The sequence below is a fragment of the Dermacentor albipictus genome, chromosome 10 (assembly GCF_038994185.2).
Source record: "Dermacentor albipictus isolate Rhodes 1998 colony chromosome 10, USDA_Dalb.pri_finalv2, whole genome shotgun sequence".
Lineage (NCBI taxonomy): Eukaryota > Metazoa > Arthropoda > Arachnida > Ixodida > Ixodidae > Dermacentor > Dermacentor albipictus.
This window is the reverse complement of record NC_091830.1, coordinates 27,386,768-27,411,267: the sequence shown is the minus strand read 5'-3', so window position 1 is coordinate 27,411,267 and position 24,500 is coordinate 27,386,768. Positions and strand designations below refer to the sequence as shown.

Sequence of the window (24,500 nt, the reverse complement as noted above, 5' to 3'; positions counted from 1 at the left end):
AAGGCCAATGCGAAAACAGCAGCGGGAAGGGCAGTTCGTTGACGTGCGTAGCGGAGTTGCATCGGCAGGACAGCGCGAAGTCGCGCTTTTATTCACCCGTGCCTTTTGTGACTTCGCGGAGTAGTTCAGGCATTTCCATTAACAAATTCGTAATTGTTCTTCTTGAGGTGACTTTGACGGCACTTATTTGGCGATGTCATCTGTATTCACCCGTAGCAAAAAAGGTCACTACAATGTGTGCCGGCATGGCGCCGTGCGGAGTCGTTTGATATATAAGTCTGCGCCAACGACGTGCACACATTATTGAGGTGGAGAAACTATTAGGGCAAGGCTAGAATAAAAAGAAAGATTAAGACATCGCATTCGTCGGCAAAACGAAGCGGCTACTTAACACGAGCTCCACCTCGTATAACGGCATCTTTGGGCTTGTCTGCGGGACGCACCCGGCATGTGTGCGGACTTGTTTGCCCCGAATGCCGGTAACATCGTGTACATGTCCGCTTTCATAGAGGCCTGCGCCTTTCCTGCAACTGTCACCGGTGAAGTAGCGGTTTGGTACCCGAATAAAGGGCGGGCTTCAGCCATTCGTGCTGCAAAGTGCTGATGTCGGCGGCTGGTTGCCAAGCGTACTTTCGAAAGCGCCCGCTAGGTGGCTATCAATGGCGCCTCTATTGGCAACTCCAATATCAGCTACTTGAGCTGGCGACAAAAATCGAGGTGTTTCGTGGAATCCGAACGAGCCCTTGCTGCCGAGCACCTCATTTTGATCGGTCTGTAGGATTTGAGCGACGAAATCGCTGAAATAGTTGCGCTGTGTGTGCAAACGTCCGGCCTGCTCAGCGAGTCTCATCAGATTTTTTTAAAGATAGAGAGCCTTTCACGCGAGGGAGAAGTAAAAAAAGGAAGTGCTTGTGCGTAGCGCCTCCAATATGTGGAGGCACCTGTTCGCGACGTTGCCCCACTGCTATAGGTACGATACTCGACAGTTTTCGACCTTCATCGGCAATTCTACACCCCGACTCGTGTTGCACTATATCGCATGTGGCAGCTCACAATATATAAACAGTAACTTCTGTCGTACTTTCAGCATTTAGGGTATATACGGATGTTCTGCACTGGCTAAAATTGTAAAGTTATCTGGTCAGTGTCTTGGCATAAAAACAAATGAGAGTTTTATTTGTGATTCGGGGTGCACCTTTGTTTCATAGTTAGCTGGCACGTGTGATAAGGTCGATCTGTGTCCGATGATTGGTGCTTAATTAAGTACGCACTACGCAGTGGTCGAGGTGGGGTCCGGGCTTGGGAACACAGCAGACACCTGCTGTCCGTAAAAATTCTCAAACCCGTTGGAACGTGAAAAGTAAATAACAACCAATCGGACCAAGTTGAGTTTCTTCCAACGGGGTTCCAAAATTTATCGAGGGTTTTCTTTCGGTAAATCCAGTTGTACTAGTGTAAATGCACGACTTAGAAATGAATTGAACCAGCTGTAATGGAACATAACCGTGTGCACAGTTTCGGAAAGCTAACTAGCGCAAGTCGAACGCTTCAAAGCCGGAACGATCGAGCGCTGTTTGCAATTCGGCTTGTAAATTTCTTGCCAGCGAATAAACTGGCAACTCACAGCGTTCAATGAGAAAACAGCACCTTCTACTTGTACCGCTATACTAAACGACGCTAAAAAAAAAAAAAAACGATATGTCGTTTTTCGGCGTAACATCTGCCATGTTCAACTTCGAACCTACCGAGGCGGTTATTCCTACTACCGTGGCTGCAGACAAATGTGCATTCGCAAGAATATTCCTGCTGTTTCAAGGATTAGCAGCACTATTACTGGGGCAGAAAACTATAAACGAACAAAAACCAAATCAAGCTTAAGCGTACATCACAGTAATTTATCAACCCGCCGTAGTTGCTCAGTGGCTATGGTGTTAGGCTGCTGAGCACGAGGTAGCGGGATCGAATCCCGGCCACGGCGGCCGCATTTCGATGGGGGCGATATGCGAAAACACCCGTGTACTTAGATTTAGGTGCACGTTAAAGAACCCCAGGTGGTCGAAATTTTCGGAGTCCTCCACTACGGCGTGCCTCATAATCAGGAATTGATTTTGGCACGTAAAACCCCATATCTTTTTTTTTTAATTTATCAAATCGCCTGCCTGAACAAAGCACACTCCGCGATTTGAGCGCCAGCAACATTTTTAAAAGTATATTGCTAAAAAGAAAGCAATGGTGTACTCGCCGGCAATAAGGAAGTCAACCCGGGTGAAGTGTTTCGATACCGATATGGTATCAGTCACCTTTTCCCAATGCGGATGTTTCTTATCGAAGTCGCTCTCCTATGCATTTCCTTTCTAAAAATCGTACATTGCTGTCTTTTGACCGCGATGACACGCATAGTAGTACACAACAAAAATATTTCGACATTCGTCCCTTTTTTTTCATATTCAGTCTTGTACGCCGCGGCACCTCGCCGATTTGAGAACTGCGAGGCGTTGAGCGCACGTCGTGATAGGATACCCTCCTTCGCTTCAAACCTGAACCTGGACGTGGCCTCCGCGATCGGCTCCAGCAACGCTGCGAATCGCGGAGGCCGACCTGGATCGACTGTTTCTCGGCGCGGCCGCCAGGTAGCGAACATTTACTTGGAGTCGAGAATAGGCGATGCACTACGCGCATATGAGCGGAGTGTCACTTCGATATTAACGCGATAGCGTTAAGGAGCTCGTGTCGCAGAAAAGCCGGTGTCGTCGGCGTCGGCGTCGGCGTTTGCGGCGTTGACCGTGAGCGATAAATAACGGCAGGCACTCCATAAATAAAAAGCAACTTCCAAGATGGGCTGGGTGGGACTCGAACCAGGGTCTCCGGAGTGTGAGACGGAGACGCTACCACTCAGCCACGAGTTCGATGCTTCCAAGAGGTACAAACGCGCCTCTAGTGAATGCGGTGTTTTGTGGCTCTCCGGTCATTAAGGGCTCTTCGTAAATCAGCTTTTCTTCCCTCTCTCACTTTACACGTTTCGCATCAAAAACTAGGGCTCGCGCATGATTCCAGCGCCGGACACTAGCAGCCAATTATAATTTAGAAGTACGGGAAAGGTTTAAGTAAAACGCACACGTCGCTTCTTTCCCGGGCTCGTTTGATTCAGTTCCAGAGATAAGTGTCTAGTAATCTCTTTTTTTACCGGACCATTGGCGTTTATCGTCGAACATTGATTGTAAACAAGCTCATGCACGCACAAACAGGGACGCACAGGCACAAAGGGAAAACAGTGAGTAGCGGCATCTCACTTCCGTATATGATGGTCAGGACGACGAACACCACAGTCAAGCCCAGGAGGAGGAGTGAACAGCATGTCCTCACGATGAACTTGACTCTGCAACAGGACGGACACGTATGATGTAGTCTCCAGACTGAAGGCGTCATTTTTGAATTCAATACAACTTAATGGGGCTCTACATAAATGACGATGGATCAGCCTTGACTTGCAGATTATTCAGTACAAACTTCCTGCGCATTTTTCAGGTGACAAAAGCAACAGTTTCGGATTGTCCGCAAACGTGCTATTACTAGGGTCATTCAGGAGAGTATTGAAGGACCATGGTATCATAATTTACAGAATAGTGGAGATGTGTGCAAGCAGCAGCAATAAATTGTGGCACCGCATGTTGGGGCTGAGTTCAACAGGAGCCTGCAAGGCTATTATCACAATGGCGAGCTCCTAATGGCGAGCTAATGCTCTTAATTAACTTACCCTACGCTTTCCCTGGCAGCACTACATATATTATTCGTATATGGTGGTCTGTGTCTGATTCTTTATTCCAGACATGAATGCATAGGTAATGGCCAAGAAGAAGGGAAGAAAAGCCGCTAAGCCGCAGCTTGGTGGTGTTCCCTTCCCACCCTGCTAGTTTGTCGATGTAAAAGCGTTAGCAACAGCATGTATTGTCAATGTATGGAGGCTTGAAAAAAAATTGTTCGATGATAGCAGCATGAAAGAAAAAAAAACATTTTCTCGGCGTTTTCCAGTAGAACGAACCGCCCCAAATGTCCCTATCGGCGCTGCTATATTGCCGTCCCCCTCAGTGGTGAACGTTCCCGTATTCTGTAAACAGCAATAACTTATACGGTCAGGCAATAACTCTTGAATTTTGCCTATAATAGCGGCGAAAATGAACGACAAACTTGCTTTCTTAAATTGCACGCTCACAGCGCAGGTGTCACTTTGGCATCGCAGATTTTCTTGCACTTTCGCATATTTCGTCCCTACTTGAGAAGAAAAAAAAATGTCACGAATATGAAAAGTCAAACCGTCTTTCACCTGAATGCGCCTTTACTCGCTTTTAAAATTCTGAGTTCGAACTGGCGATCTTAACCCAACTGCCTGCTCCTAAACTCAAGTACTAGGTGGTGCCTGCTGTAGGCAGTCGCCACGTGTACATCAACTTTTGCGGACAACTTAACTGCATTTGTTTGTCACGAAGTTACTCTCTGTAACCTTTATTTGTAAGCCCATCCCTTATGTAATACCCCCTAACCGGGGTCTTTAATGTAATAAAGTAAAGTGAAGTGAAGTGAAGTACAAACGATGTTGCAGATCCGGCACCGTGGCCACGAGTGGCGCTAGCTAACACTCTTACAGCTAATCATATATGCTTACATAGAAATACATACGTAAGCGAACAGCAAGATGGCCGCCACGCGGTGGCTGAATTGGTAAAGAACCGAATGCTTAGAAGCGAGTTCGGCTTTTACCTGTGGGACGCCGTCTTAAGGTCTATTTTCACTATCATTTTCCTTGCTGCCTCCACATTTCTATTTTACATAACAATTAAGAGGAAGCTTCAGCTCGGGGCCAGCTCCGATGCCATCTATTCAAACACATGTAAAACAGGAGCGCTTTTATGAGAGGACCCTCGACCGATATGAATGAAATTTGTTGCGTTTCAGAGCCAAAACTAAACTTTTCACTTAGCCCTAGATTTTTTAAAACAAATGGCTGACAACTTGGATGCCTAGAAAAATGAAATTGTAGCACAAAGTTTACAAGTGCGTAGCCCTGCTCGAAAATAGAGATATCGCTGTTTTGTAAAGTGCATTTGTTAGAGAATCTAAAGCAGAGAGCGGACAGACAAATTTGATATATGAATTTGCAGCTTACGTGAATTTGTTAATTAAATGTTTACATCTGTTTTACAAAATTCTTACTGAGATAAAAATGTTATGTTTCATAACGGTGTACAATACATCAATTTTATCCGCTTTAGACGTATTATTAGATGCAGTTTACCTCACTGTTATTTCATTTTTTTGGGTCATTTAAAGTGGCATATGTGATATAATCATTTCTTGAAAGTTTGTAATTGCGAACATTCTTTTAATAAAAAAAATTAAAAGCGTAAATCACAATTCCGCTTGCTGCTGTGCCTAGATTGTTACTTCTTCTTTTAAATGCTACAAAGCTCGTCAGATTTGGTGAGTGGCTGTCGAAAAATAAAAAACGATTGCTTCGTTCTCATGCAACTTGGTGGGAGCCCCCGAGCTGAAGCTTGCTCTTAATTTGTCCGATGTTTTCTCTGGCGGCACTGTCTGTTTTATTTGCATATGATTGTTTGAGTCTGAGTCTTTATTTCAGACATGCATATATAAGTACATGGCTGAGCAGAAGGGAAAAAAAAAGGCCGGTGAGTCGTAGCTTGAAGTTGCTCCCTTCCCCCATGTATACATCGGTGCAGCGGTACGCACGAAAACAGAGAAATCGTAAAAAACGAAATTCGAGCCCCCCCACCCGCCCTCCTTAATACGTTCCTTCAAGTTCTACCATTGTATCGTAACTGCTCTTCCTAATTTCTACGTGCGAGTTGTCAATGAAAGCTTCTTACGGATTTCTGCGGGCGCTCCTGCGAAGTGTGCTGTAAAGATTCTCGGTTTCCACTGACCTGCATGAGTAAGTTTGTAAAGTAAGTACTAAGTAGGTAAGTAATTAAAATAATAAATAAGTAAGTAAAAGTAAGTAAGGGAAGTAAGTAAGTAAGTATGTGAGAAAAAGTAAAGTAAGTATGCGTGTAATTAAAGTAATTAAAGTAAGTAAATAAATAAATCATGCGGCGCTAGAAGAGAATCAAAGGTGTCATTAGGTAAACTTGTATTTTGTATTATAAGCTGACATCGCATAGCGTCTTCGGTAGCAAGGCGAAACCCCGAATTTCAGGAGACCCAATGCCATTATGTAGCTGACAGCGCATAAAATTAACGGAGAACTGCGGCACGCAAGCATTGGTGATATCCGTACTTTCACCTTTATGGCACTGCTCACTTTGCAATAAAAAGGTCTGCTCACTACCATGACGTCATAGGCAATAACTTCTTTGCTAGGGCTCGTTGATGTGTGTATGAGACACTGATCAAAGAGGACGCTGAAGGCAGGTGTAAAATCTAGCTGGAGTGGATAACTACCGTTTTCAAAACCTGCCAGCGCCTGTTCTGCGACAAAGAATGAATTAGTAGCTGAGGGAGTGGCAAATGAAGGCATCATTTACCTTGGAACCACCAAACTGCCCAAAGAAATGGCTGGGAATAATACGCTTCTACGTTCCCTATCTTGAATGCCTAATGCTCCAACGGACGCTCCCTGTGTGAGCTTCAGTTTGAGTTTATTTGACAATTTATACAAGTGGCCAGATCCGACGAGAAAAAGAGCTGCGTCACGGCGGCAGTTTGATTGCCTCCATCACCCGGAAACAACGTCAGCAACAAAAGAACAGTGAGCATAAAACAACCTTACGCACGAAAATGCGCACGTGGTCTTGCATGGCAAACACAATCGATCAACCTTTCAAATAATACATAAACCAAGTACATGTTTATACAGTGCACAGTCGCCACATCATGTTAAATAACGCAGTTTCAGACAAAACACCCTAATTCTAAGTTTTAGATTTCCACTTTATGAGTACATTTGGAAAACAAGCCCGAGAGCTCCTTTAGGAACATCCACATTTCAAGCGCGATGAATGCTGCTAATTCGGCTAACCAACCGACCTCGAGGCCTACCTGTCGCGGAATATCATGCTGACCCGCTTGTCGTAGAACGTTATTCCACCCGACACTCCAAGTCGGCTCAAAGAGATGGATGTCACGAGGGTCGGTACAGGGTGATGCCACGTTTTGATACAGGGTGGTGGTTTATGTGTCACCAAGCCAGTTAATTTCGCATGTCTTCTGCTTTCTTTATCTGCCCTTAAGATTCATGGTTGGTGTTGACAATCCTATCTAAAAGTAATTTATTTCACGAAAAAAAAAACGCCTTTTCATGCTGCGTGTATTGTGCCTTTACGCCACCAATGCTCAACCCGTGTTTTACTATTCTCAACTACAGCTTAAATAACGTTTGCTCTATTAACCATTAAGACCGAGGTCTCGAGCAGGGTACTGTTTCTTCATGCGCTACTGGGGCCATACATTAACTCTATGGCAGGGTTGTACGACAGCGCTGCCTCTAGACTAAAACGGTTGTTTCCTTTCAGTGATATTGAACGGGAATCCCTTAGCGAAAATTTTATGCGCAAGTACGCTCGGGGTCTGATCAAGTGCACTCAAGTGAAGGTGTGCTTATTCGAGCAGGGTAGTGTTTCTACATGCGCTACGGGAACCTATACATTAATTAACTCTATGGCAGGGTTGTACGACAGCGCTGCCTCTAGACTAAAACGGTTGTTTCCTTTCAGTGATCTTGAACGGGAATCCCTTAGCGAAAATTTTATGCGCAAGTACGCTCGGGGTCTGATCAAGTGCACTCAAGTGAAGGTGTGCTTATTCGAGCAGGGTAGTGTTTCTACATGCGCTACGGGAACCTATACATTAATTAACTCTATGGCAGGGTTGTACGACAGCGCTGCCTCTAGACTAAAACGGTTGTTTCCTTTCAGTGATCTTGAACGGGAATCCCTTAGCGAAAATTTTATGCGCAAGTACGCTCGGGGTCTGATCAAGTGCACTCAAGTGAAGGTGTGCTTATCCAGCAACTTTTCGTCAAAACATTCATGGAGGATAGAGCGTTCTTGAAGCGCATGCGCATTTTGCAGTGGAGGCGACGACACTGCGCTTCAGTTAATGAACGCTATAAACAGACAGTGTGATCTTCTATGTGCACAGGAACACTACTTGTTGTATTCAAGAAAGACTTTAGAGGCAAAAAAGAAAACTGTTATGAATACGGAAATAAAACTTCAAAACGATATCGAGAATCATCTGGTACAGTTAGCCGGTGACATTTGCTTTTATCCCCACTAAACCGGCAAGAAAGTGCTTCGCAGGGTAGCCCTTTCGTTGGCAAGAACTCACTTTGTTTCTTTTTTTTTTACCCCAGCGATATTGGAATAGAACGCTATACCACGGCAATGAGACAGTCCCACTTGGTGAGGTTGCTGCAGCAGTGTTTGTACAGAAGTCGGCAAAGGGAATCGGGCAACAGCAAATGTTAATCATGGCGGCATGTAGGTGGCAGATCGAGCAGCGTGGCCGATTGCGTACCTTGTATCGGATGCGAGAATGGAAGCTACGAGGGCATCGGTGATAACTACCTGGGCAGGGTTCTCTTCTCTCCTGGAAATAAAAGATAGTTAGACATCATAAACTATCCGGATGGGAGTCGACAGGTGGTACGTTGTACACCATGTTCGAGTGTCACTTGCTCACGATTCATTGTGAATAATCGCTAATGAAACACTTCTATGCATGCAATCTCCCAACCCTGAACGTTAAATGTCCCCGTAATATTCGTTTGGGAATCTCGAGGATATTTTTTTTGGCCGACAACGATACCGTGGACAGCATTTCTATGCGAAGAGTACGGAAAACGAACCAAGTTTGCGAATTGCATACGGGGCATATCAAAGCTGTTGGTATTTCGTTAGTTTTTTTGTGATTCTCATCATTGCTGTTGTCGCTATCACCCCTACCACCGGATTATCATTTTCGTCGTGAGCAGCCTAATTAAGTCCACCGCAGGTCCGTGGTCCTTCCCAGAACTCTCCCGGTGGATCCGCACAAGCGAATCCACACAATAAACTCGCACTGATTAGCGTCATCACTCCAGGACACCGAAGACGCGGGCGAGTTATCATACGTTCGTGGTGTTGCACTAACGAAAGTTTATTGAAAGGAAACTGAAAGACGAACTGAAAACAAAAACGAGTGAGAACGACCAGGTAGCCAACATTATAAAGTGATAAAAGTGGGCGGGAACTCAAGCACGCGTAGTTGGCGGAAAATACAAGAAGACCAGCTGCAATTTTCTTGGGGTGCTAAAGGGCTTGTTTAATTAGGCGTAGCTAGAGCTGCTTTTCAGCAGGAAACATTTCCGCGATCCCATTGCTGCGCTGATCCACGTGCTTAAAGCATCTGTATGCCAAGAGATTTTGCTGTTGGCAAAATCCAGTGAACAACAGCTTGTACGATAACGGCTTGATAAACGGAATCTGGGAGCCCCTTTTGATGAGCTAGAATGTTCCTATGTGAAATTCTCAGGTGTTACCAATAAGCATTCGGCTGAAAGGCGGCGCTAACGTCGGCCCTATAGCTTCAGGACTTGAAACCTCCATCATGTAGCGTGTTAATATCTACCGCCTGCTGCTGCTTATAGCTTTTCTTGGCCTTCATTCTCTTTCTCTAATAGCCTTGAAGCAATAAATAATGAGGTCAACAAATCTTGGTGAATACCTGGTTCGCCGTTAGAAATTTACATATGCCTGCCACTCATAATAATGCTGCTGCGGCTGCAAAATAAAGAGACTTAATTGCAATAATTGTTTTCGAACATTCTGGCTTTACCGTTTATATTGTATAGAATTGTATTATATTGCACGGCCAATAAGCATGTTATAGAGCAGTTCTCTAGCTGTTTTTTTTTTCCAGCTTACATAGACGTATTATATATCGCTGCTTTGCATGAGTGACCTGCGTCCTTGATAAGAAACCTGTATGTCATTAACTAGGACTCATTACTCCTTTCCTTGTAATTGCCTGCGCTTTCGTGATTGGACGTAATTTGTTCACCTACTGAGTGCTGAGGGCCTAAACAGTCCAGGTTAAGCCTGCGTGGCGTTTCAGCACTTTGAATGTCAGAGGGGAAAGGAAGGTGCATGGCTAAGGGGGTCGTATTCTAACGCGATCACTTTTGACGATGCTATCGCCTCGGTCATCAGGCGCACACTGATTGACTGGTTCCGCAAAACCGAATGCACTAATTGCCTGGTGGAGCACTACATCACGTGAAGGCATAGTACCGCCAACAGCGATTGTCCGAAAATAACGTGCCATGGATGCGGCATTTGTCAAACTGCTCGCTTCTTTACTTATTGCTTTCGGTGTCAAAAACTTCTATGTTTGCGAGCCTTTTGTGCTTGCTTGTGTTGCAGTTTGCCTTTAGAGCGACACTAAATACGAAAGCTATAAATCAGTTTATGCTAATACTAGTGAATTTCCTTCATAACTCTTGTTACAGTCATGTGATGAACGAGATGGGAGGAAACTAAAGCCCCAATTTTTTTTTTCTGTGTTGAAGCTCGCTCGGGAAACCTTAAGCGCTGGCGCGTCGGTGTGACATCACGGATTTCGAAGTGTTTCCTCGTACTCGGGTAGTTTCTGTGCAGGAAAAGCTTTTGAAACTTGCCGATCGGATTCAGTGCTTGGATCTTTTAAAGCACAATGTATGGTCCATTTTTACATATAGATAATTAACTAGGCCAGAGAAGACACTGCCGGAATTCTGGACGTCTATGGGAGCTGGTGCGAGAAGCCCGGGACGCCGTTGCTACATGTCACGTTTCGTTATGGCGTCTTCTCTGGCTTACCACGACGCCTGTTCCGTTGGGGGTGCTCGTTTTACTATTACAGAAGCGTAATTTATGAGAGAAGGCGATTAGGGTCTGTTTTTAATCAAATAAAGAAAGAAATTCAGCTGTATGGGTAAATTGTCCTTTTACAATACCGAAAAGCCACATTTCCCGTGCAAACAGACAGAAAAGACTGGAAAGTAGGCGGCGACACTTTCGGCACCTGTTCGTCTTGATGTCAAAGAAACTTCGACCGCTTGTTCTTATGAGTGCGTGCCAATGAAACGGCCTTCAAACTCTTACACTTCTGCCTCCGCGGTCTTCATTAGGTTCTTGATAACCTTGTCGAGCTCGTCCTTCTCCCGTACCATCGAAGGCGTCATCCTGACTTGACGAGTAGCGCGCGCTTTCCGCCTGGTCGTCGGCATGGCAGGATGCACCGGCGATGGTTGCGGCGTCGGCAACGTCCCTGCATGAAGCACCTTGACGCGCTGTTGCGGCACCGTCTCGATCTGGTGCTGCGACGTCACCGGGCTGGGCTGCCTGGACGCCACTGGGCTTTCGCGCCTGGACGACCACGCCGCGACCGCGCTATATTTTGACGGCGTTGGACTCGGCTTCCCGGACGACGTGGGGCTAGCAGTCGGCGAAACCCGGCCTTGGGAGGTCTTCGAAGTCGCGGGGCTCCGCTTAAGTTGTCCCGTTTCCGTGGGTCGTGGGCCCGTGGCCGAGTCCCGGGACGGCTTAGACGTCGCGAGACTGCGCCTTTTACCCGTCGCGGTGGGCACTGTGGCTTTGGCTTGAAGGCCGGTGGTTTCCTGGGACAGCACGGGGCTCCTGGTGGACGGAACACGAACGGAAGGCAGAGATAGAGAAAAAAAGTTAAAGGATAAGGGATGCAGAGAGATATGTGTCCGGCACGTTGCTCTAGCCTACTACTACGCGCTGGGAGAAAGAAGGAAAAGACAAAGAACATAACGGGCAGTTCAGTGTATTTCCTAGTGTGCAGGTCTGTACTTATAACAAGACTAGTGAGGGTCGAATGTCACGAGAACTAGATTTAGAGTCACCCCGAGGGTTCAATAATATGTCCTCTGACAACATTTGGCTGTAGATGCGGGCATGAGTATATCAGCCAGCATCTGTTGATCTTCTGTGTATTGAGGACAGAGCGCAATTGCGCAGTTTACTTTGAAAGGGGAAACAGTGACCTTGTGCAAGATGTTCGTTCAGACCTGTAGAGTTTATTAAAGGGACACTAAAGCGAAACAATAAATTAGTTTAGACTAATGAAGCTTTGTTTGAGAACCCTGCAGGCAGTCATTTCAATAAAATACTTTGATTATTAGATGAGGCAATGAAGGTCCAAGTATCAGTATTTGAATTTCGCGCTAAAACCCCAGCGCCGGTACGTCAGCGTGACGTCAGGGATCCCAAAGTATGTTTTCGCATTTGGGCCGCGTTGGCTGAATAAAGGTTCCCGAAACTTGCCACGATTAATATTTTGTTCCTTTAGAACACAATGTAGTCAATCTGTACCGCTATATATAATTGGCAGGCCCTAGAAGATGCCATCAAAATCCAAGACGTCACAGCCCCTACGTGCGGGAACATAAGTAGGCGTCGCCACCCGTATTTCGTTCTTGCACTTTTTCTGGCTTACCAAACGTCTTATCGTTGTTAGAGGGGTGTTTTTGGTGTTGTAGAACGGTAATTTACTGATGCAGAAGAAATCATTTTTCCCTTTAGTGTCCCTTTAATTACCGAGGGCCGCCATGTTGCTAGACCATGATGTTAATTTCGTCCCACTAAAGCTCAAAGTTTATGTGGTGTAGCTGCTATTGCTTTATTCTGAATGATCTGTGCGTCACGCGACTCTCATTATTACTTGTGGCTCCGTCACTTTTCACGCGTCTTTGTAAATCGTGCTGTGGATTTCGCTACGTACCCAGTCTTTTTCTTTTAGAGTTCTCACTCCGATTTTAGTTGCCTTACAGCAGCTTTGTTTAAGCGTTTGATGGGCGATGTTCGACTTCGACAGTTGCTTATGACATTCACGGTCTACCCATGGTTATATGGTCTTGCCTGAATGTGCTATTGAACTCTCTCAATGAACTTTAAAGTTCGTTGCCGATCTATAACGTTGTGAGGAGGCAGCTGCGCTAAAGCCCATACGCCCACAGGTCGTAGGCTGATCAGAGCACTATTCATCTCTATTTTCTAGCCACAATATTGCCGTGACTTCGTGTGGCGCAAGACAACAGCCCTACATCTGACGCCAATGTGAGTGCGTTTGTGCGTGTGTGTGCGTGCGCAGAGGGGAAGGGGGTGGGGAGTGGTGGTAAGATGGCTCCTAAGTATTATAGTTGCGGAACAAGTTTCTGGTGGTAGTCAAAGGAAACCTGCAATTGTAGAGCTGTTGCACATTTGTTACTGCGCCAAGCAGTCTGGCACTTTCGGTTTATTGGAAAAGATATAAGGGGAGTGGGGCGAGTGAATCAGTTTAGCTCCCACGCGTGATGGTTTTGAATTTTGCCCGAGCACGGAAAAGCCTAGAATTGAACCAAATGAAATACTCATTGACTAATTTTGTTTCATTTTGCTGTTGTAAGGGTGATGGCTATGTTTCTCTTTTACGTATTAAAGAAACACTAAATTAAAAAAAAGAGGATTCAGTAATAATGAATGTGTCATTCGTAATGAAGAGCTTTTATAAGTAAGAAAACGACGAGAATGAAAAATCGACATCGCGCCATCTATGTTCGACTGTGGAACCGCTCAGCAATAGCCGATTCACAGGGAGCGGCAGAGACAAAGGTCACGTGGGAGATTACGTCAACTCGTCCGTTTTGGCGCGGGTGATTAGAATTGAGGAGTGACAGCGGTACCTTCGGTGGAAATTCTCTACTTTTCTGCGCAACAAAATGGTATACTGTCACACAGAAAACGACGTGAGACTTCTTAGAAAAGTTATGCGTCGTTCTAACTCGGTTCGACATTTTCCTTAAGTGTGCCCTCGAACCTAACCCGAATAAGAGTGTGATAATGTTTTTTTTTTTTCCAGGAGCGTTCTTCCTTGTGCTCGCGTTGCCTCGGTAGTTTCCTGTTTATTGCGACGAAAATTATCCGCCAGTATATGGAGGTTAGGAGGTTGTGGCCAAGTACTGCACCAGGGTGGCCAATCCTGCTCTGGTGAGGGAGTGCGTTACCGGTTCTGGTCACCGGGATCAGGCCGCACTCCAGGCCTGTTTGTGCAATTTTATCAACACGCGGATTTTTTTTTTAATCCGGTGGAAAATTGCTGGCACCGGGATTCGAACCACGGACCTCTTGCACGCGAGGCGGGTGTTCTACCTCTACGCCACCGCTGCACTGTTGCCAGTATATGAAGCAGGCCCAAGTCCTGGCCAGCAGAACCCAGCCACGGCTCGCGCGTTCCTCGTGCTCTTCTCTCTCCGCCACTAGCCATGGCGATGTCGCGGCTCTAGGCGGTTGTTCTCACATTATTTAGCTCTCCAGTAATCGACATGTACGCTATAGCTTGGCGGCCATCACAGCGTGAGGAACGAAGAGACCGATCAACTCATATGAACTAACAATCTAATCAACAAACTAATGAAAATAAATTACCTAAATTACTAATTAATGAAGTAAACGACGAAAAATGACCATGAACCGCCTAACGAATGAGTCAGCTAACAAATCAGCTAACTAACGAACAAATAAACGAAATAACTTGATCGCACAACGTCCTAGCTCAAAATTAGCATAAAAGAAACTTGCTCGGCTAGTTTGTGGCTGGGGGGAGAGGAGGTAGTCTTTTTGGAGTGATTGCGTGTATGCGGGGGTGTTTTTTGTGCTTTAACGTGTTTTAGCAGCCTAATTAGCTGCTGTTCGCCGCAAAAATGAGCTAGATGGCTGAATATAAATATCTGGAAGGTCATTTAAGTACCGAAGGCCTATGGCTTTAGGCAAGTCCATGCACTCGCTGCCTACGTAGACACTAGCCGCGTAGATATAGCGCTATCCTTAGCTGGGATACTATTTCCGAAATTATAAATTTTTGCCGCATCGTCAAATCTGCCACCTTCTGAGCTGTGATTGTTCCACTGCATCGGTTGCTCCCTCCCTGAATGTCTGGAAAACGCGAACATATGACGGAGTTCGGCAACATGGCGGAATCTGAGTGTCTATAATAACACCACCGCAAACTGTCCGCGTGTCTTCCTTTTTTGCGTGTCTCCTTCTACAGCGGAAAACGTGCCTCTCTACAGGTACCGATTGCATAGGCCATGAAACAACTTTCCAGAAGCACATTTCCCAGTCTAAATGTTCTGTGCACGCACAGTTGCGTTCCCGTAGTTCAGCGGCGCGGGTCTCTATAGCACGGTCAGTTCTGATAGTTCGCTCACCGGCGAGGTGTCGAGTTAGCGCTGCTGGTTTTCTCTGCTATTTTCTTCGCGACGATAGCCATGATGTCGGCGTCCGGCTTCATCACGGTCGAACCGGTGTCCGGCGAGTACACGCTGGCGCGGCGTAGTAGAGCGCGGCACTCCTCGTCCTTGACCGTTTCGCTGAAGAGAAGGAAGTGTCCGAGTGAGACGCCATATGTATAGTTTAGCACATCCGCCGACACAGCGATTCGTAATACGATTGCTAGAGGGAGATCCGCCACAGCAATCTCTGAGCCACGGTGGAAATCGCGAATAACAACAAAATTTCCCACTGTTTGGCATGGATTCATTGACAAAGTACAGTGCCGCCTTTTTCATATTTCCACTTTCTATTTAGCTTGGCTGGGTATCGACGCCAAAACGTTTTTTCTTGCACCGTGCTGGTGCACTATGCTCTCTGACCGGCATGACAGTATTCTTTTACGGGGCCTCTCGACGACTGACGCAGTCGGAGCCTCCGATGCCTTACGTTAGCGAGCGGAGAGGTCAAAGGTCATTGAAGGCGACACCGCCGCGCCTGAGGAGCTGGGTTGAGCTCTCGTAATATGCTTCGCATAAAAGTTGGCGACCACTACGAGACGACGGTGGTGACGATGGCACGATGACGGCGACGACGATCTGTTGACGGCGTAGATGACAGCGGGACAATGACGGCGAGGACACGACTTGACAACTATGGAGTGATGGCGACAGAATGTATAGACCCTTTTCGGGCTGATACTGTGGGCGCCACCATGTACGATCACGTGGCGACGCGTCCATTGCTTGCCTCAGCTGCCCTTATTGCCTCCGCGTTTACATTGGATGTGCATGGCGCCCCGGTGCGACTCAGCAAATCTTTGTTTAGGGGAATATTGTGGACGGTGACTGAGTGAATTGATTTAAGCGTGCGCCCATTCGTTTATTCTTGATACGTTAGCGATAGAGTGGGCGTAAATTTGCGTATGGTTTGAGGCAGATGCGTGTACCTAAGGTGTGAGAACCTCACTGACAGGAAGCGGTGTTACTCCGTTTGTCACTGTATAACGAGCGGAACTCATTCTTGCCGACGTTCCGGGATTGATGCAATTTAATTTGGAGGCTAGCCATACAACCCTGACGGGTGAGTGATTTATTTTTTTTTATCCGCGGGAAGAGCCGTGCACCGTGAAGGGCCGGCAGTACAGGCAGTTCTTATGTAGCCGCGGCCCGTGAAATCGGTCACCCAGATTCATCTCTTTTCTTGGTATGTCAGTCACTATTTTTACAGCCAACTACAACACACGTCTTCCCTCTACCGCTCCACCTTTTGCAGCATGAATGGAGCATAGTGCGTTAGCGAACACACATTTGTTTTTCCGACAGCTGATCGCACAGAAGCAGCACAGAAGTTGGAAGGGTTTCAGTATTCGTGCGCTTTCTGTGAGGCAACGTGGGGCGCGCCGCCGTAAGTGCCACCAGGTTCCTCCGGAGCAAATTGCTCCGCGAAAAGGATCTATACGACGAAATAACGACGACGAAACGACGGCGGATTGATGGACACGGTTCTGGCTGGCCTCTAGCACGGCGCTCCGCGGCCAGATTGCTCACCGAAGAAAGCCGCGGAGGGTTTCGCAAGGAAGCTATGAGTTCAAGAAAAGAAAAAAAGAAAAATTATGCCAAAGCAATAGAAGATGATTGTAAATGTAAGCGAATAGTTGAACGGCTTAAGGAAGATATTCGTCTTATTAAAGAAATCTCAGGCTTGACGAGAAATATTTTTGTTTAGTGTGACCTTAAGCTAGCGTTTATGCTTCATTGCGAAATTTCGTACTCAACAGAGTCGTTAATCAACACATCTCTAGTGGTTGGATAGGTAAGAGCGCGAGCGTCTTAAAGAACAATGTCCGTTGGCGTTCAACAAGGAACACCGCAAAGTCATCGTGAACTGCTATGGCGCGGGCGCCTCTCTTGCAGGCTCCAGCAACAGCAACCACCGACCTCCAAAACGGAGCGGAGGCTCTGTTGCAGGCTCCAACAACAGCAACCATCGTCACCAAAACGGAGTGGCACCTCTGTTGCAGGCTCCAGCAACAGCAACCACAGACCACCAAAACGGAGCGGAGGCTCTGTTACAGGCTCCAGCAAAAGCAACCATCGTCACCAAAACGGAGCGGCGCCTCTGTTACAGGCTCCAGCAACAGCAACCATCGTCACCAAAATGGAGCGTGCCTGTGTTGCAGGCTCCAGCAACAGCAACCATCGTCACCAAAACGGAGCGGCGCCTCTGTTTCAGGCTCCAGCAACAGCAACAACCGACCACCAAAACGGAGCGGCGCCTCAGTTGCAGGCTCCAGCAACAACAACCATCGTCCCCAAAACGGAGCGGCGCCTCTGTTACAGGTTCCAGCAACAGGAACCATCGTCACCAAAACGGAACGGCGCCTCTGTTGCATGCTCCAGCAACAGCAACCACCGACCACCAAAACGGAGCGGCGTCTCTGTTCAGGCTCCAGCAACAGCAACCACCGACCACTAAAACAGAGCAAAAGAGCCAAAGAAACGTATTCGTGCTTAAACCGGCCACGCGTGAAACGCGGTGACGAAGACAGCTCACTCTCGGATGCCGACGGCGCTGTGTTCGGAGGAGTCGGGTTGGCATAATGGCTGCTTGTCCTCCACGTACGCGGGTGCGTCTACCAGCGTGACGCGCCTCTTGGAGGAGGCGACACCTCTGGCGGCCCTGGCCTTCGCCAAGGTCGCGTCACGCAGCGTGGTGACGTCATGCAGCAGGCGCTGCGCTCTGACCACGTCGTCGGACGTCTCTTGCGACTTCTTCTCCAGAGCGTTCCGCAGGGTTCTGGCTTCTAGCTGCAGGAGAGTTGCCCTGCGTGAATCCGAAAATATGTGTCCGAAATATCCAAAATATGTGGAAAACACGAAAACTGGCAAAAATATGGGCGAGTTGGGAGTCGAGTCCCGAAGAAGGGAGAGAGAGAGAGATGCAAATGATAGAAAGGTAGGGAGGATAAGCAGTTTATACTTTTGGTTTGCTACCCTGCGCTAGGGGTAGGGAAAGGGGAAGTAAAGACGGAAAGAAGAGCGTGACAGAAATATAAGCGTGAAATAAAAAATCAAATGGGACGGAATGGGATAACTATAGTCTTTCTGATAGGCGACTGCCACGTAAAAAGGGAACAAACAAGGGAAGTGATAGAATCATCCCATATTAACAGCATAGAAGGAAGGTCCATGAGAAAAACATCAATACCTTATTCAAGAAAATAAATACAATTCTTTATACACTCCTGCACGGCGTTGAGTCCGGCTGATATGCCGAATTTTGGGCAATACGCCAGTATGCTGTTGTGGCTTCTTCTGGCTCATGTACCTTCTGTGAGCATTGTCACTTCGCTTTTCTAATTCAGCTTTGCCAGCTCCTGTTGTAATTAGGTGTTTAGTTGTCAATAAAAAATTATCTTGACAACAGCGCATGTCCTGCTAGTTTACTACTTCTTTGGTCTCGTGTTGTGTTAGCAAACGCAAATGTGCCATTAGAAACATCCTTGTTGACATTCTAAATATTTCCTGTTGCAGTTTAGATTGCCTTCAATTAGCTTTCTTTAGGGAAGCTATATATTTCGCTGTAATCTCTTGTAAGAGTTATGTTACGACTTATTGCCGCCGGTGCCTTGCAAACTGCAGATAGGGAGAACAAGATATAGCGTTCGTAGTAGAACATGAACGCCGGTAAATCACCGCCATAATGTTATACTGCAGTCACGGTAAAAAACAGATGCGGCGCGTTATCTTGATTCTCTCATCACCAACGGTATTGTTGAAACTACGATTAGACAATATGGCAGCATTTGAGTCTCGTGATTACTTCCTATAGACAAGCAGCTAGCTTGTAAAGAAGCATGGATATAGTAGAGGCACAATGAGCAGACAACTACGTTGACACTGCTCTTAGCTGTTACCGCTTTGAACCACAGTCTTCGTCAAGTGTCTGTTGAAAACTAGGCCACGTGGAATTATCTTGCATTTCGAGAAACTTCATGCCAATTTGAAATTGTCGAAACTGTAATGGCTTGATAGAATTCCATACGGGTGTGATGGCAGCGGAGCTCGATGCTTCGTGACGTCATGTTCTGCGTGTGCATGGTTCCGTGCGGTTAACAAGTGGCCCACACAGGGATGATCATATAGTTTCTTACCTGGACCGGGACACGACAGACATCGTCGACATCTCTTGCATTGCGTCGGCTATGTCCTGTGCCCTCTTCGCGGCGTCCTTGGCATTCTGTTCGATGGGATTCGTGGAAGCTTTTCTCGGCCTTCGGAACAAGAGATCACCGCGAGTGCGAGCATTAACTTCGTGTCCAGTGCAACACACGTGACCCACAAGCGCGATGGGACCTGACACTCGGCTATTTTTGCAGTGCCCGCCTTTTCATAGTCCTGAAAGCGCTAGTTAACAATGACTCAAAACGTGCCATTGAGCGCTAGCACGAAAAAAAATCAAACAAAAAAGAAACATGTCACTGCAGGCATTAAGTTGTATAATGAGAGTCTTTGCGGACGAACACGACGTTGTGCTCACGGCAAAGTAGTATGTTCTTGGGAATATGACGGTGTACGCTGAGAGATTCTGTTGCTCTTGCAGTATATCATATCAGAGACGCTGAAGTCTGCCAATTTTTTTACCTTTCTGTAGTGTTTTTCATAAGAAGGGGCTGGGTGGTGGGGGCTGGTGGAGCGGGCTGCGAAAACGCGTGCTTCGCGGTCATCTTTATCGTGCTGCGTGGGTGGCTGGGCAATGTTTACGATAACGCCTACAGCACCACCCAGTTATGCGCTTATGCGCTCTTAGTCTTCCTTTGTGGCTTTACTAAACACCACTCGTGAAGAAACTTGAGATAGCTGGGGGCTCATTCATGCATGTCTCGATGTGTGCCTCGTCTCTAGCGCTGTTCCACGCGATACGTCCAGTACAAGCATAAAGAGTAAGCTTCAGCCTCTCTCTTTGAGTCCTGTTTATGTCCCTGGTGTTTATCCTGCTTAACGTGACTTATCCACGCTTCTCACTCAAGCTATCTATCTAGGTGCAGGTTGCACACGAAGCCTACGCTACAGTGTGGTGTCCACAAAATGGGACGACTGTCATTACAGTGAGTGAAGTGGTCACCGCAATGGAGGTGCGGTCAACACAATGGCCACCACAACGTGTGCCGTAACTCCTCTATTACAACTGCTCTAATATGTAGTTAGGGTGCGCGGATAGTTGCACACGAGACCGAATCGAATTGGAATCGAATGGCACCATAACCGAATCTATGTAAACATCGAATACACTTTCGCATGCTTTTCCAGTATTGAACAATCGTTATCACCAATAATACAAAACGACGTCCACATTCTAGTTTATTGCAAGTTTGTCACGACATTGCGGATTATGAATATGAAAGCACAAATAAAGCGTTATCAACAAATAACCGGTCCCTTCGCAACGTATTGACTCTTCGGTAGTAAAAATGATAGAAGTTTAGCCAAATGTCTGGCTCCATGAATGAAATATAGCGTGCTGGACAAAGAATCTTCTCGAGTTTTATGTCTACTACAGCCGCCGGGTTGCAATTTGTCGCCGTATTGCTTCAATTTTACGTTTGAACGCCCTCGGTTAACGGCACAAGATGTTCGAACACTATTCGCATTTACGAACGAATTGTAACTATCGGATTAGAAGACCGGGTCTTCGACAGTGTTCGAACTCGTTATTCGAATGTTCCGACTGTTTTCGCATCCCCAATATTCAGAGAGAAGTAGAAAAAAAAAGCACGTACGGTTGTCCGGTCATGGTTCGTTTGCTTCCACGCTTTGGTGCAAGCGTCTATAGTCAGCGTTCACTTGGCGGCTGCCTCGACGCCGGTGCCTCGTTCTCGAAACTGAGTGGAAAAGCGTACGGTGAGTGACCGTCGTGTTGACAAGGCTGCTGGTGGCACTTTGGTGCCCGCGCGCGACACAAGAACTATTGGCTGTCGCTGTCGCCCTACACAACTACGACCGACTGGTGGCGTCTCCACTGTCCTGTCAAAGACGTATTTTGTGTAGGCCCGAGGAATCTTTGGAGCAGCTTTGTGCCAGTGGAAGTATACATGCCAAGGTTGAGGACTGGGCGTGTTGGTATAGCATATTAGAGGCTCGATTTCGCGACATTTGGACGACACACACAGAAGAGAAAACGCCCAGAGTATCTTCCAGTATTTATTCCATTGAGAAGGGAATAAAACGACAGTTGCAACTAGCGATCTGTGGTGTGTGTTTCTTTTCTGTGTGTGTCGTCCAAACGTTGTGCAATCGAGCCTCTAATAAGGAAGTATAGAACTTTCATTGGTCGGGGTCAGTGAGCTCTAGGGATGCAAGCTTGCGGGGCAATGGGAGCGCGGCCAATTTCGTTGGTCATCGGCTTGGGCGACGTTTCTAAAGGGTCACCGTAGAAGTTGTCCCAACTATAATGCACCAAGATTTAAAGATATGCAGACGCCATGAAGCTGGACAGAACCAAGGTAATGTTGTTTGCCATCGCTTGGAGATACTCAGATTATCTTTTGTTGCATTCTGCCTAATTACGTAATTAGTCTCAATTATTCCATCAACTTCTCAAATATTATAGTTAGATGAAAAGTGTCAATGTGAAAATTGTAACGCAACATACAATGTACATACAACGTACATACAACGTACATACAAAGTACATACAGTGTACATACAATGTTGCATACAAATGTTGCATATACATACAGCATACAGTACGTGCTACGTGAAAGTGTTGTTCCAAATGTTAAAGAGGCGCTTTGCCTGCATTGCGGGCTTCTTTGATGGTCGGAAAAACAATTTTAGGTAGCACGTATTGAGCAAGAGAAAGCTGCATGGGGAGTTTTCCATGTTGTTCGACGATTTCCTCACTGACATTTTTAATCTAATTATAATATTTGAGAAGTTCGTTATTTCATTAAGACTAATTATATGATTAGGCGCAATGCAGAAAATAATCCGAGTATCTCCAAGCAACAGAAAATTTTCGCATACTTTTATATCTTGGTCTGTGATAGTTGGGGCACGTTGTAGAGCAATACTGAATCAGTTTTAGGTCTCGTAAAATGTCCTTTCAAAATTATATACTTTCATTATTGAATCGCTTTCGTTGAAACAGTTTTTTATCGATATGAACAGAGACATGAAGACGCAACAACGCGTGGTAGGTTGACATGCTGACTGGATTTTTCTGTGAGCTCTCGGTATTTGAAAGGCACTCCACGGCTGCTTGTCAGCGTCTATGACGACACAAGAACGCAGGCCAACTTGGTAAGGAATTTTCGCAAAAGCTGATGGCAATTAATAACGTACTAAAAGCACTTCCGTACCATTACACATGCATCTGACGTTATATACGGAATAAATATTTCGCCTAATCGCTTGTGAGATTATTTTGGTGTACCGCGGTGTACACCAAAACAGGTGTACCGAGGAATTGAGCTGAAAATTACAGCTGAATCGTGAAGAACTGGCACAGCGCAACATACAAAGGAAGAAACAAGCCGAGCCGGCCAGATAAAGGAACAGAGCGCTGACTTCCAACAAGTCAGCGCTCTGTTCCTTTATCTGGCCGGCTCGGCTTGTTTCTTCCTTTACCCGCCATGGTTGCTCAGTGGTTATGGTGTTGGACAGCTGAGCACGAGGTCGCGGGATCGAATCCCGGCCACGGCGGCCGCATTTCGATGGGGGCGAAGTGCGAAAACACCCGGCTTAGATTTAGGTGCACGTTAAAGAACCCCAGGTGTTCGAAATTTCCGGAGCACTCCACTACGGCGTGCCTCATAATCAGAAAGTGGTTTTGGCACGTAAAACCCCATAATTAATTAATTAATTAATTGTTTCTTCCTTTGTATGTTGCGCTGTACCAGTTCTAGAATGCAACGCCAACTCGCCCAATCCTCAACCCTAGTGAATCGTGAAGGCCGTGGAAGTGGCTGATGAGAGTATAATATTTTTCCTACCGAATTCGTTGCACTAAGAAATTGAGGAGAGCATTAAAGCCAAATCTTCAAGGCTGCAGAGAAGGCCCACAAGAGCATAATTTTCTCAGCGCAATGTTAGTTGTACAAAAGTACTGACAGCATTATCGCCGAATCGATCGTTAACGCTTCAGAAAAGGCCCACGACACCGCTATTTTCCATCTGCCGAATTTGTTCTTCGTCACGTCCTGGGGCAGTATTTCGTGAGGAAATCGGAAAATTCGCGGCGCTCCAGTTGCAAATAGATAAGAAAATGGTAGGACGGCTTACGTAGGCCTGCTTCTCTATCCAAGGCTTCGTCTTCCTCTTGACCTTGCAAATGCCGCGCGCGCCCGCTGAGATACATCTGTTGATATTGATTCCTCAAACACATAGCGCGAACTCACGAGGGTGCTTTGCGACAGACCGAGAAAGGAAATCATTAGCACCAAATCTCAAAATTTTGATAAATAAAGAAACAAGAATACACATAAATAATGAATTGACGAGGAATTGCAAGAAAATTTTAAATAATAGCTAAAATAAAGTGCGACAAGAATGGGTCGCAGCTGAGACGAAACACGTGTAGCGACGTAATGTGGTAAATGTTACAATTAGGTTGCCAAGTGTAGTGCGAGTTGCGCTGTGGATGCGGTAATACTGAGCAGCTCGGAACGGTAATAAATCGGAACAGCCATCGATAACTCAAGATGTCGAGGAGGGAGTTCTGCAAAAAGTTTTACGCATGGAAGGTGAAACGGCGAGAAAGAGCGAAGAATGGTCACTGGTTTACTTTTCATTACGAAAGAAGCTAGACAGGCAAACCAATAATGTTAAAAATTTAGCATATAGAGTTTACAGCGGTTCTTGGTCAAAGTCAATTCCTGTCGACAGGGAAGGCATTGAGCCACATGCAATGGACAATGTAAGTACTGGAAATCACTCCGATGCAGTATGGCAAATAAGTGGAACACCTTACCAATAAAAAGTGTTCAAACAAGCTTCATCTGCAGGGAATCTACGCATACATATTCAGTGAAAAGTCATGAACGCAGCAAAATACTTGAGCTGGGGATCCGGACACATTCTTCCATAATTTTTTGCTTATATTACTCTTCTTTTGAATGAAGTATTGTATTTTATTCTAAAAATATGCAGGAACCATCATAGGTGGCTGCCTAAGCAAACGAATAGCTTT

At 46.2% G+C, this 24,500-nt stretch overlaps 1 protein-coding gene across 3 annotated transcripts in view; it reads right to left on the bottom strand.

Moving 5' to 3' along the window:
• The window catches only part of LOC139050566 (histone H3.v1-like), a 29,353-nt gene extending 5,692 nt beyond the window's left edge, over positions 1-23,661 (bottom strand). The window contains exons 1-9 of one of the 3 annotated variants that reach the window (XM_070527112.1): positions 23,594-23,661; positions 21,091-21,192; positions 19,465-19,584; positions 17,865-18,134; positions 15,248-15,409; positions 11,139-11,672; positions 8,533-8,601; positions 5,883-5,939; positions 3,291-3,376 (exon numbers count right to left, since the gene is read on the bottom strand). In XM_070527112.1, coding sequence (XP_070383213.1) covers positions 3,291-3,376; positions 5,883-5,939; positions 8,533-8,601; positions 11,139-11,672; positions 15,248-15,409; positions 17,865-18,134; positions 19,465-19,584; positions 21,091-21,104 — 1,312 coding nt within the window. In that variant the 5' untranslated portion in view covers positions 21,105-21,192; positions 23,594-23,661. Of the gene's footprint in view, positions 1-3,290; positions 3,377-5,882; positions 5,940-8,532; positions 8,605-11,138; positions 11,673-15,247; positions 15,410-17,864; positions 18,135-19,464; positions 19,585-21,090; positions 21,193-23,422; positions 23,442-23,593 lie in introns of those variants that run through there. The other 2 variants (XM_070527110.1, XM_070527111.1) reach the window with 2 other exon arrangements.
• Between the last annotated feature and the right edge of the window lie 839 nt (positions 23,662-24,500).